We start from the raw sequence: 13642 nt of genomic DNA, 5'->3' as shown, positions 1-13642 counted from the left end.
AGACCCAGGGTTCCTGCCTCTGGGCCTCGAAGCTCTCCCCACTACCACCCACATCCGACCTCCTGCTGCTCTGGAGCCGAGCACCCTGCTCATTAGTCACAGCGGTGTTACAGAGCTTCTGATGTGACAGAGGTGTCGTGGGCAAAGTGCTCCATGCCCTCTGGGTGCTGGGATGAGTCTTCCCAGGGGTTCCAGCTGGGGCACAGGGGATGGGCATCAGGTGTGACACATGGCCGAGGCTCCCTGCCTCGGGGGGCCCATGTGACGACTGTCTAGAGGCTGCAGGCAAGACTGAGGGGCAGAGCTGGCCAGATAAGACCCTGGGGGCCCCGGTGAAGTTGTGACCCTCACTCCAGACTCTGCAGGGGAGCCGGTGACTCATGGACTCTATCGTGGGGCAAAGCCAATCCATCTGTTCTAGGGATCCCAGGGGCACCCTCATGACTCACCCATCTTCCCATCCTCCACAAAGAGGATGTGCAGCGGGTACAAGGTGCTGAAGTAGAAGACGTCAATGTTGTTCTTTACGGCCACCTAGGAACAAGGGGGTCCCCGATTAGTCCCTGATGCTCGACACCCTAAGGCCCCAGGAAGTGCCTGCTCCCTGTGAGCCCACCTGAGCAGGTTCCCTCTCATGACTTCCCTGGTAGCCATGCCCAACACCCCCTCCCACCGGCCTCCCCACTCCCCATCCCTGCCCCCAGTCTGTGTCTAAGAGCAAGATTCCACAGACAGCCCTTTGCCAGCACCAGCCAGGCCCCAGACGGTTCCCCCAGGCTCCTCCCCGGGGCAGGTGGGTAAGGACTGGGGTGGCAAGCCCTGCCTGGAACACACCTGGAGGTTGTTCAGAGGCTCCATCTTCATGACTGAGCCCACCGTGTTGAGAGGCAGGGAGATCTCCACAGTCTGGTTGGGGCTGAGCGGCGCATGGACCTGGAGGGGGGCGGCGGGGGCCAGGCCAAAGCTGGGGAGAGACAAGCCCCCGTGGGGGTGGCAGGGGAACAGGTGCTGACACAGGACAGGTAGGCTCCTGGGGCTCCGGAGCCTGGGCAGCAGCTGGCGAGAAGCCTCTCCAGTGAGCCGGCCTCATCCCAGGCCCAGACCCAGGCCTGAAGGACAAGCTCCTGACCCCCACTCCCCACCCCTCAATGGCCACAGGAACAGGAAGAGAAATCTGGGACAGCTGCAGGCCTGAAGCCCATCTCTGTTCCTCTTTCTCCTCTGGGTGAGGCGCTGGGCAGGCCCAGGTAAGAGTGCCCCTGCCCTGCCCTCAAGAAGCTCCATTTAAAACCAGGGGAAAAAACAAAACAAAACAAACCAGGGGGCCTTTAAGCTTCTTTTAATTTGAAAACTCTGTGACTGCCCAACTCTCAGTGACCAACCTCCATCTCCCAGGAGGGATGTGACCATCCCAAACGAGACACTGGGTTTTACTGTCTGGGCCAGAACTGGCTAGATCATAAGATGGCCACAGAGATTCAGAAAAGCCCTGCTTCTTGGTATAGCAGCATGTGAGCAAATCAGGAGGATGCCCAAGAGCGTAAAAGACACTGGAGTGTTTCTGTGGCCTCTAGGGTCTCCCTGGTCTGACAGAGGGTCGGAAACCACTGGCCCACAGGCTCTCCCTGAGGAAACAGCCCCTTCAGTCAACTTCTTAGAGGCTCAGTTTGCTCATCACTAGAGCCGCTCAGGAAGAAGGATCATCAGGAGAGGCTGCTGGGGTCCCCCAGAGAGCCCTGGCCTAGCTGGCCTGGTCCATGAAGACCCTGATGGTGCCAGACAGGAGAACTTCCCTGCTGACAGGGGACCTGGTAGGGGTTAGGGCCTGGAGCAGGCCCTGTCTGGTGGTTTAATCCTGCCACATGGGGGAGGCTGGCGGCCAGGCCCACTCCCCATCCTCCTTCTTAGAGACTCCTGAGACGGGAGCTGCTCAGATCTGGAGATTATGTCAGTAAAATGCCCCCGGGGCAGTGGGGGAAGGCAAAAATAAAGGGAGGTGCGCTGCCCCTCCACCTCATACTTTGGTGTCCACATAAAGAGGTTACTGTGGGGAAAAATCACTGCTTTAGAGAGTTTTGGCCTGAGCTGTGGTTGTGAGGAATATCCTCCTTCACCAGAAAGAGGCTCCAGGCCCACAGCCCTCAGCGCCTGCCTGCAGTCACCAGCATGGGGTCTCAGCAGGCTGGCCTCAGGGAGCTCACCTGTTGCGGTTGAACTGGATGGCGAAGTCGGTCATGACCTGCAAGGCCTTGTTGGTCAGCTGCAGGTCCATGGAGATGGACCCCACCTGGCGGGTGAAGGTACCTGAGATCTCCAATCCTTTGGCCTTCATAGCTGGGAGCCAGACCTGCGGGGAAGACGATGGGATGGGGGCTGGTGTTCACCATGTCCCCAACTCCATAGCCCATGTGAGGGTCCTTCCCCCACCCCCCTTCCCTCACACCTAAAGGGGCCTCTCAGATTGATCACACCTGCCTTTACCATCAGGGGACGACCATGTGAACCGTGGGATGGGAGGAAGGCTCCTGCACAGCCTGCCCAGGACCCCCAAGCCGTGTGGCCACGTGCTGGAGCAGCGCAGGGCAGGGAGGAACCTGGTGAGCCCAAGGCTGAGCTGAGTCTCCGGAGGTCAGAGAAGGATGACTCAGAAGCAGGGCTGAGGAAAGCGATGAGACAAGCGGGCCCTGCCAGCCTCCTGACGAGCCAAGGAGAGTCGAGAGCCAAGGGCACTCTGGGCCTCAGCCAGAGCCTGAGGCCTCCCTGGCTGTCACAGCCTGCCCTTCCTCACAGAAGGCAGGGCTGGCCTTTAATTGTACAAACTGGCCTGACCAAGGACAGTACTAAGAGCACCCCTCGCCTGGCAGGTCTTCTGCTGCTTGCTTGGCTGCCCTTGTCATCCGAGTCTCAGCTCAAGCCCACCTCCTCCTGAAGCCTTCTCCAGGCTCCCGCTGCAGTGACGTTTTAGCAAATAAACTGTCTTCTCGGTCCCCAGACAGCTCTTCGAGGGGAGGGCTCTGCTTTTCTGTCTTTGCATCCTTGGCTCAGAGCCTGGTGTGAGATTGGTATGCAGGGAACGTTTGCTAAGCGAACAGCATGAATTAAAAGCTCTGCCCGTGAGGGACACCAGTGGGGGCCATCCTGTGGACGCGCAAATGCCTCTCAAGTTGCCATTCTCACCAGGACAGCTCACAGCCCCGCCCCAGGCCAGCTTCTCCAGGTGCTCTGTGTCAGTGAACGCCCCACTGTCTCTCAAGTCGCCAACGCCAGGAACCAGAGCATCTGGGCACCAGCCCTCAGCCCACCCATGACCCCCATGGTCATGCAGCTCAGGTCCTGTCAACACCACCTCCTCCCATCTGCCACCACGTTCTCTGCTCTCCCCTCTCCACAGGCACTGCTTGCGTCTGAGCCACCATCAGAGTTCCTCAGGTAAGATGGCAGCCACCCGCATAGCTGCCCAATTCTTCTATCCCCAATTTCCACAGCAGCCAAAGCCATCTTTTACAATGCAAATCAGATCACAGCACCCTTGAACCCCCTCAATCCTGCAATGCTTCCACTGCCCACGGCCTCCGAGGCCTGGTGCCCTGCTCTCCCTGGGCTCTGGTCCTCACACACACACTGTTCCCTCTGCTTGGAAAGCATGCCCCACCCTAACCCCGTCCTAATTGCTAACTCTGATCATGCTTTGCTCCCCCCAGACAAATCTGTGAGGGCAGAATCTCATGGCTTTAGCCATGAGCTGTGATTTGGCACACAGCACTCAGAGGGCTCCCACGGTGACTTCCCTGCTCCCTGCCCCTCCAAGGAGCCTGGCTTCCTTTCCCAGGTTCTTGCAGAACTGGCTCTTTCTGGCACTGTCACCATCCTGACTGCCGAGGGTGGGGACCTCATCTCTCTTGGTCATTGTAGGTTCATGGAGTCTAGAACTGTCAGCATCCACTGGCCCAAGTGCTTGAGGAACTCCAAGTTCTTGTACAGAGAGCCTCATTCCCCTTGACCAGGAGGAGCGGGGAATGCACGCAGGACAAACTATTCGAGGTAGTCACAGCGCTGTCAGGAAAATGTAGACCGCACAGCCACTGCTTCTGGAGGGAGAGCACACCCATATCCCAGAACCCGCCTGTGACTACGGTAGCAGGAGGGAGAAAGTCCTGCCCATGTTGCAAGGACTCCTCCTCCAGGCAGCCTGCCCTGATTACTCCTAACCTGGGATTCCCCTCACCTCTCCTTGCAGTTGGTACACTCATCTGGCCCTCCACTAAGACAAAGCAGTGATAATACCTGTTAAAATGAACCCACATGTAGAGGGCAAGCTCCCCGAGGGCCAGCTGATTCTGACAACCCCTGACATTAAGATAGGCACACTGAGGTTCTTAAACACTTTAAGATCACATAAGGGGGACCTCCCTGGTGGCGCAGTGGTTAAGAATCCGCCTGCCAATGCAGGGGACACGGGTTCGAGCCCTGGTCCGAGAAGATCCCACATGCTGCGGAGCAACTAAGCCCGTGAACCACAACTACTGAGCCTGGCTCTAGAGCCCGTGAACCACAACTACTGAGCCTGGCTCTAGAGCCCGCAAACCACAACTACTGAAGCCCGCGCACCTAGAGCCCGTGCTGTGCAACAAGAGAAGCCACTGCAAAAAGAAGCCCTCACACCACAATGAAGAGTAGCCCCCGCTCACCACAACTAGAGAAAGCCTGTGCACAGCAACGAAGACCCAATGCAGCCAAAAATAAATGAAATTAAATCTTTAAAGAAAAACAAAAAGATCGCATAAGGGTTGGGGGCAGAGGCTTTGGTGCCACAGCCCTACATTTAGTTCCAGACTCTGTCAGTTACCAGCTATGTGACCTTAGGAAAAAGCACTCAGATTTCTCAATTGCAAAAATGGGAATAACAGCATCATAAGGCTGCTGGGAGGACTTAGTGGGATGGTGGCCATGCCATGTTCATGCAGTACCCAGCACGGAAGTGTGTGGTTGCTAGCACTAGACTTGCCGTCTGCTGGGGGCCCCTCAGGCCCAGATCCTGCCAGGAATCCTGGCTGGGGACTCTGGCCACCACCACTGTGGTGTAGTGGGCAGGGCAGGGCAGGTGCTGGCTCATAGCTCCCCAGTCATGAGGGAGATGTCCCTGTGCTCCTGAAGCCCTGCTGTGTCCTGCTTTGGGGAGGGGACCTTGGAATAGACAGCGGCTCTGGCTGGGAACGAAGCGGCAGACATGATGTGTGACCTGAGTGTTGTGAGGGATCAGGCCACATCTGTCCCCTCTGGCAGCTTCCTTGAGGCTAAAAGCCTGGCCCACACTGTGCTCTCCTTAGTGCCAGGCCCACATGTTCTCACACCCCGAACTCAGCTCTCCTTCACTCACCCTGCCCCTTGCCCACTGTTCCAGCTGGAATCCCCCTCCCCACCAGCCCCATGTCCTGCCACGTCCTGCCACGCCAGCCTCCAGTCCAGCCTCCTTTCCACCCCTACAAGTGCCTTGCTGTCCGGCAGCCATCAGCCAACTCCTGCCAGTCTCCCCACCGGCTCCTTGCTTCTGCTCTAGCCTTTCCAGTCCGGCCTCCACACGGTGGCCAGAGGATCGCTATCAAGTGCAAATCTGCTTCGTCCCTGCTTAAAACCTTCCAATGTCTCCTGCTGCACCAGGATCAAGAACAAAGGCTCAAAGCTGGTGCAGCCGACCTTGCCAGCTTCCTCCCTCCTCAGCTCTGGTCTAGGCGGGAGTCTGGGGGCAGGGGTACTGCCCTGGGTGGCCCAGTGGGCATTGTGAGGCACCGCCAGGCAGGCAATGGTGTGTGTGGGGGGGGACACTGTGTTTAGTGGGCTGGGGTCAGGGATGCTACCTTGAGGACAACGGTCTTCACAATGAGCTACTGTCCTGCAGCCCTTGAGTATTTTCTGCATGGTTTCAACATGCCCTGAAATTTCCAGGAAACTAATGATGGTGAAAATCAAGGGAAGCCCGTTTCTTGTTTTGTTTGGAACTTAACTGGAAGTCAGTCACCATTTCAGAAACTAATGGCACCTCTGGCCACATCACTCATGGCACGTGAGCTACAAACACTCTCTATAGCTATGGTGTCACTGTGACTCTGCACTGCTGCCAGCACCCAACAATGTGATCAGATCTGGGGCGGGCATGCCCAAGCCTCCACAACACTGAAATACATCATTATACTCTCTTCCTTTTAAGTCTCTCTTTTTTTTTTCTTTTGCTGTACACGGGCCTCTCACTGTTGTGGCCTCTCCCGTTGCAGAGCACAGGCTCCGGACGCGCAGGCTCAGCGGCCATGGCTCATGGGCCCAGCCGCTCCACGGTATGTGGGATCTTTCCGGACCGGGGCACGAACCTGTGTCCCCTGCATCAGCAGGCGGACTCTCAACCACTGCGCCACCAGGGAAGCCCTTAAGTCTCTTTTATGCGATGACAACATCTTACCATTTTTGAAATTATATGTATAGGTAGGATGTACAGTCCACAGATCTCATTTATTATGAAAGGAGGGGGCGTTATAAAACCCCTGTTATCAATTAGGAGCATTGGGTAGGACAGCACTGAGAACCACTGACCCAACTAGATGGGACTTTTGCCAGTTTTCTGGAAGGTGTGGGCTTTCCCTCAACTCTGGGCCTGGAGCCCGCTCCCCATTTTTGCCTTGCTAATTCTGACTTGATCCGAAGGCCTGAGCTCCAGCAACACCACCCTCTGCGAAGCCTTCCCCAGGCCTCCACGCCTGACTTAGCATCCCTTCCCTGTGCTCCCTGCTGCCCTCAGCATCGTGCTGGCCAACTGCTGCTCCAGGAGCCCATCCTGGCCGGTCAGGGCCGATCCCACACAGTGGGCCACTTAAGGAGCCACATGTCCTGCCACAAGAGAAGCCATGGCACTTACTGCTTTGGGAGCCACATATGATCCTGATAAGGTGCCCACACCACTGGTCAGGTCAAAGAGGTCACTCAGGCCACTGCCCATGGGTGCTCCTAGGTTGGCTGGTACTGCTGCTGCTGGGGGTGACACGAAGTTGGAGGCCCCGATCTAGAAAGGAAGGGAAACGGGTCAAAGGTGGGCATCAAAGGCAGGGACATCAGGGCCCCAGGATGAGTGTGGCCACCTGGCCCTTTAGAAAACGGGGGCAGGCCAGGAGGGGGTATTGCAGGGCTGCCATCACATCAACTCTAAGTTGCAGAAACAAGACAGAGTGAGGTGGGTGGAGAGGAGAGGCCGAGCCCTCCCGTGATCCGCAGGCCCTGAGGGAAAGGGCTGGGGACACTCACAAACTAACAGCCCATGGATAAAGGGGTACTTGAGACACAATACTGTGAGGGGGCTGTGCTCAGGAGATGAAAGCACGCACCCCAGGATGTCAGAGAGGGGTTGTGGGGACTGAGAGGGCCGGCGAGCCTCAGGATGACAAGGCAACTTCATTGTAGGGTAGTGAGGATGGGCTGAGGAATTAATGGACATGGGGGCCCAAGGGCAGCTGGATGCTGGGCAGTCAATGCAGAGGCTGCCAGGACACTGGACAGAGGCCAGGGCTAGCAGGGAGGGACTGCTTTGACATCATCCGACCCTTGGGATGCTGGTGGGGCGATCTAGGAGCAGCAGGGTTGGTGGCACAAGGGTTGAACCATACCCCTTCAGGCTCATCCCCCATCTCCAAGCAGAAGCAGGCAGGGTGAAGAGAACAGGCAGCCACATGCAGAGAGAAAAGCCAGGAAAGAAGACACAGAGAGATAAGAAAGAGAGGGAAAGAGGGAGAAAATTAGTCATTGCTGCTCCACCCAAAAGGGGCCTGGTGTGAAGCTGTGCCGGGCCTATGAGGGGCCCACATTGTCTCTATGAAGGGCATGACCCACTGGCCTCACCTGACCACCCTCGTCCTTCCTACCCTTTCCTATGCTGTGGCCTTGGGGACCTGAGCCAGGCATAGCCAAGTGACAAGGGCCCCACTGCCCCCTTCACCTGGCTCTACCAGCTGCCTGAAGAAATCCAAGGGAAACACCCAGGCCAGTCTTACCACCCCCTTTCACAGGGGAAGAGGGACTGTCCCTGACCTCTCATGGGCCTCTCTCAGGCCTGCTGGGCTGCTACCCCCAACCAGTGCAGCATGTGGGGTAAGTGGATGCAGGTATGGCTCCTCCAGCCTTACAGGGCCGAGGTGCCAGACTCAGGGGAAGGGGCTAGGACAGGCCCTACACTGCTCCAGGTCTCTTGGGGTTCAGCAGCCCGGCAAGGGGCTAAATCCTGTGTCTGCCACTTAGCAGCTGTGTTCTCTTTGGAAGGAAGGTCACCCGACCTCTTTAAGCCTCAGTCTCTCACCGATGTGTAAGGAGCTACATGATCACCTTCGCAGGCAAATGTGCCTGAAGCCCTTGGTTGGCGTCTGGCAGAGAGGGCGTTCAACGATCGGTTCTCCAAAGATCACTATCAACCTCATCCAGAGGGGGCCCTAGGACATACCAGGCTGTCGAGGCCGCTGCCAAGAAGGTCCACAGCTCCCATCTGCACCGAGGAGGTGGCCAGGGGTGGGCCACTCACCGGAGGGCCGAGGTCCAGGTTGAGGAGGTCGCCCAGCAGGTCGCCCTGGGTGGGGATGACATCCAGCTGCTCGCCAGGGGGCGCTCCGGCAGGGGCCGTCTCCGGGCTCTCTGTGCTCTCACTCCTGTCAGGACAGGGAAAGAGGCTCAGCAGGGTAGGGGGTCAGGCTATCTCAGGGAGGTCAGAGCCCCCAGTCTCCACCCTCAGGAGAGGCACCTGGGTCTCCTCACTACCCCAGAAGCCTGTCTATATCCCCCCTTCCTCCCCCTTCCGACGCCTGATCCATCATGTTGGCTCTCCGAGACATCCAGCTTCATGGGCTGAGGGAAGGGAGGGCCATCTGTATTCCCTTCACTCAGCCCACTCTAAAGAGAAGAGCGGGTGCTGGTCCCCAGAGGACTGGACAACCAGGCCAACAACCCTGGGAGCCGCAGAGCAGGAAGGCGAGAGGAACGGGGCTCTGGAGTCAGGCAGAATCGAGTCTGAGCCCAGCTCTGCTGCCTGGGATGCTGCACCAGGCACTCAAGCTCTCTATGCCTCTTGTCCCCATCTTTTAAGAGGGGACATCTCTCAGAGCTGTTGTCACCGAGTCAATACCTGGTATGTAGTAAGCATTCACTAAAAAGTTGCTAGAATCATAATTTTGCTCAGACTCAGGCCCGAGTGCTTGTGCTACTGAACCGAGGAAGCAGATGGGGAGGCTCAGGCCAGCGAGTGGCCCCTGGTACTCACGAGGCGGTGCGGGGCGGCAGGCTCTTGTGCACGACGCCCCGGCCCCCCTCCACGAAGGCACTGGGCGGCTTGTGGTAGACTGAGGCCAGGGTGCCGATGTAGCAGATGAGCTCGTCCAGCAGCGTGGGCTCGATGAGGTCTGTCTCCTCCGAGATGAGCGGCTTCTCCGCCAGCACCACCTCCTTGGCAGCCACGGGGTCCGTGGAGAGCAGGCGCCAGTAGATGTAGCCGCGGTCTCGCAGGTCCGGGTTGTCTGAGTCCTGGGAGGTGATGAGAAGACAGTGAAACTTGGAGCAACCAGGTGAGGGGAAGGGGGAGCCCCATCCGTAGTCCCATAACATGGGTGGGATCACAGGGCGACTGATGATGGCAACCTGAGCGCTGGCGGGAGCACACCCGTAAACCGCCTGAATAGATGTGGCCCAGCCCCCCGGTTTCCCCCCAGCCCACTCCTGCCTCCGTTCCCTGCCTCCTCCACCGTCTGCCCTCCCAGTTCTCAGGGACTTCCCTCTCCTCTCTCATGTATGGTCTGGCTCAAAGTCACCACCTGCCCCTGCCCCACCTCTATTTGATTGTGACTGAGCTCCCTGAGCAGGGATCCTAGAATGCTCTGGGACCAAATCCCAGTGGTGCCAGTTTTAGGGGCAAGACCACCCAGGTCTGGCTCCTTGGACTGAAGCTCCCTCCGTGGAACAAGGGCTGTGCTGGGCACAGCAGGGAGGCTGCGCACCCACCTGAGTGGCCAAGCTGAGGACCTGCTGCACCAGCTCCTGAGTCTCTGTCGGCTTCTTCAGAAAGAGTTTCACGATGGCTGTCAGCAGCTGCAGCTGGACCTGCAGGAAGACAGAGAGGAGGCGAGGAAGGTGTGTAAGCTTCTTGTGGGGACAGTAGGAAACCAGGTGAGGACCTCAGAGAGGTAAAACGATGTTCAAAGGCTGAGAACAACTTTCCGGGGTTTGGGGTTGGCCACACAAACAGGCCAAGTCCAGCAGGGGAGAGGTAGTGCTGAGAAGCCTGGACCTTCGCCCGACCGCTCAGGAAGGAGCTGGCCACGGTGCTATCTGGCAACCCCAGGCGGGTGGGGGCTGCTGCCCAGTGCTAGGGTCCCAGAAACCCATCAGGGCTCCAGGCCTCACAGCCTTCAGGAGCTCGCAGCTTACGGAGGCAACACATGTGCCTGGTATGCTTATTAAAGACCATCTGCCAACAAGTGGAACAGGTGCCAGGGATGCCCAGCAGACTGGGGCAGCAGGGCCCACACAGTCAGCCTGTTGTGAGGAACTGTGCTTCCACCAGAGGGCGGGAACCATTCCTGCCCCGCCCCCACCAGCCCCACCTCTCACCTGCCACTGTCTTCACCTGAACGTACGTCCTGTGCCCCCTCCCCACTTCTGTAGCCTCCTGTCCCCCTCACTGGCACCACCCCACAGTACTGGAGATGCTTTCCAGCCACTGGGCCACCCTATGGAGAGATCCCCTTGAGGTCAGGGATCGTGTCTGTCACTGCTGCATCCCTGGCTATTGTTCATTCTAGTGCCTGGTGTGCAACGGGCACTTAAGAAAAACCTGCTGACTAAAAACATACCTCTGAAAGAACAATTCTGTGCATAGACCTTCCTTAGCCCCATCGCATTTTGTCAGTCCTGCGACAAGAGGACAGCCTGAGGCTCCCCAGACTGTGCTAGGGACAGGCCTGCGGCAGAAGGGTGGCAACGGGGCTGGCTGCACCTCCTGGGCCTGTCCGGTAGGAGGGCACTTACAAAAACAAATGGCTTAGCTGCCCTGGTATGCAGGATTGAGGGGATGCAGTCTGTTTCTGGGACTAAGCATCCAGAGTCCCTGCAATTTGGTGACACATGGGCCAATGGCAGAGGAGCAGGCTAGCTGTGTCCAAGGCAGGAGGCGGCTCGGGGACTGGCTTCCAGACCTGGCTCGAGTCGCTGGCTGGGTAGCCTAGAGAAAGCCACTTACCCTCAGTCGTTGAGGGAGATGTGTGGCCTACCTCAGGGGGTTCTTGTGAGCTCTGAAGACCAATCTATGGCAGCTTACTTGGAGCCAGAGTTAGATCACACCTCATTTGAACTCTGATTCTACCACTTCCCAGCTGGTGACCCTGGATGAGCCATTTAACTTCTGAGTCTGTTTCCTCATCTATAAAATGGAGGCAACACCTCACAGAGTTGATGGGAAGAGTCAATGAGACAACAAACGGAAAGAACTGTGTCCTCTGCTCAATGCACAACAGCTGTCATCATCGTCAACGTCACCACAACTGCCACACAGGGACTCTTTACCAAGTTCTCCCCAATCCCGGGCAGCTGGCTGCCAGCGCTCATTCATCACTGTCGGGTCTGCAGTGCTGCCTGGGAACAGGGCCGCCTCAGCTCCCTACCTCGTCTCCCCACACACACGCTGAGGCTCCCGTTAGCCTGCAGGTTCAGGCAGTCCCCCTGCCAAGATGCCGCTGCCCCTGCCCTCAGACAGGCCAGACGCAGCGCTCCCTGTCCACGGCTGGAGAGGCTTAGGAGCCAGGATGAGGGGGCACAAAGAGACAATCTAAAGTAAGTTCCTAGGACTTACCTGGTGACGCAGTGGTTAAGAATGTGCCTGCCAATGCAGGGGACACAGGTTTGAGCCCTGATCCGGGAAGATCCCACATGCCGCAGAGCAACTAAGCCCGTGCGCCACAACTACTGAGCCCGCGGTCTGCAACAAGAGAAGCCACCATAATAAGAAGCCCCTGCTCGCCGCAACTTAGAGAAAGCCCGCGCAGCAATGAAGACCCAATGCAGCCAAAAATAAATAAATAAGTTCCCAAACTGCAAAGCATTAAGTATTCTTATAAAAGCTCTGAACTGTGCTGTGAACCCAGGAGGCAAAGGAAACAGGCCACCTAATTAAAACACCACCACCACCCAACTACTGTTTGCTGAGCGCTGGAGCGGACAGTTTACACACAACATCCAATAAGCTTTGCAGGAACCCTGTGCTAGAGATGAGGAAATGGGCTTGGTGGGTTGAACGCTCCAGACCCTACAATGGGGGAGGAGCCACAGGCAGAAACACCCCCACAGGGCATCCTCTGCAGTCATCCCAGCAGGACCTGACTACAGGAGCAGAAACCAGCCCAGACTGGGCTTTGCTTCTCTGACAAGGGAGGGAGGCTGGTGCGGTGGAAGTGGAGGCAGCCCTGGGGCAGGCTGCCAGCTGGATGTGGCAGGTGGCAGTGGGAGTCAGTGAGAATTACTATTATTATTTTGTGACAGACACCTGTTGTTTTTCCCACCCAGCATCCATTCGATCTTCTGGCTTTGAAACGCTGGCTTTCCCTCAGAGAACTGTCCTTCTCTCTGGCCCTCTCAATCCACAGAGACAGGGACTGGCTCAGGGTAATGCAAACAGGCCTGAACTGTTGCTGGAACCACTGAGGGGAAGGCAGTTACGGGGTTGCTAAGTGAGAAGGACATAGCCTGGAAGCACTGACACCTCGCAAGCTTCACTGGTGGGGAGCCTGCCCAAGGGCAATGCCACCCAAGGAAGGCAGAGACAGCCCCACTGCCACCACCCACGCACCTTCACCCAGGGGTGCAGAAGAGAGAACGCTCCTTGGACTCAGCTACAGGAACCTATAGGTCCCCTTTTCTGCCTGGACAAGTGTGCTTTTAAACCAATTCCGACCAACACTGACACCACCATTAATGAGTGCTTCTAATTTAGGGGCTGCGCACGTGTTAGGGACATTACACAAAGCATCCCATTTAACTTTCACAGCACAGGATGAGGGAAAGTATTATGATTCTCATTTTGTAAATGAGGAAACTGAGGCTCAGACAGGTAAAGGGTTAGCATAAAGGCAGCAAGCCAGGAAGGGGCAGAAGAGGGGTTTGGACTCTGGTATCTTCGATTCAAGGTCCAAAGTCTGATCCACTGGGTTCCACTGCGCCAGCTGGGCAGCTAAGATTTCTGTGCTCACAGACATTTTAAAGGCCCCACATGCATGAGCACAGTTCACATAAGAGGGAATACAAATGTACAGATGTTCAACCCCACTCAAAACAGAAATGCAAACAAAACTATACCAAGGTACCATTCGTTATCAATCAGATAGGCAAAAATAAAGTCTGAGCATGCGCTCGGCTGGCAAAGGAGGTAAGGAGAGGACTCTCCCACCTCTGAGACAGGAGTGTAAACCAGAACAATCTCCACACCAAGGGAAATCTGCTACAGCAACCTGAACCTGCGATGCACGGGTCCTTCTACCTAGCATCGTGCTTCTAAGAATTCACCCTCCAGCTGCACATGCAGGTGTGCTTTCCACAGGTTATTCACAGCAGTACTGTTTAAAAGAGCAGAAGGTTG

The 13642-nt window shown here is 57.0% G+C and overlaps 1 protein-coding gene and 1 non-coding gene across 4 annotated transcripts in view; both read right to left on the bottom strand.

Annotated features, from left to right (window-relative positions):
- AP1B1 (adaptor related protein complex 1 subunit beta 1) overlaps positions 1 to 13642 on the bottom strand; it is a 51764-nt gene that overhangs the window by 2923 nt on the left and 35199 nt on the right. For all 3 annotated transcript variants that reach the window (XM_032602863.1, XM_032602865.1, XM_032602864.1), the window contains exons 12-18: positions 10018 to 10116; positions 9284 to 9543; positions 8474 to 8675; positions 6905 to 7048; positions 2202 to 2347; positions 835 to 964; positions 450 to 534 (exon numbers count right to left, since the gene is read on the bottom strand). In XM_032602863.1, the coding sequence (XP_032458754.1) occupies positions 450 to 534; positions 835 to 964; positions 2202 to 2347; positions 6905 to 7048; positions 8474 to 8675; positions 9284 to 9543; positions 10018 to 10116 (1066 nt within the window). The remainder of the gene's footprint in view (positions 1 to 449; positions 535 to 834; positions 965 to 2201; positions 2348 to 6904; positions 7049 to 8473; positions 8676 to 9283; positions 9544 to 10017; positions 10117 to 13642) is intronic.
- Positions 1628 to 1724, bottom strand: LOC116739368. The gene has a single exon (XR_004345548.1). It is a non-coding gene; the product is annotated as a small nucleolar RNA SNORD125 (small nucleolar RNA).

The sequence above is a fragment of the Phocoena sinus genome, chromosome 14 (assembly GCF_008692025.1).
Source record: "Phocoena sinus isolate mPhoSin1 chromosome 14, mPhoSin1.pri, whole genome shotgun sequence".
NCBI classification, from domain to species: domain Eukaryota; kingdom Metazoa; phylum Chordata; class Mammalia; order Artiodactyla; family Phocoenidae; genus Phocoena; species Phocoena sinus.
This window is presented reverse-complemented; position numbering and strand designations above follow the sequence as displayed.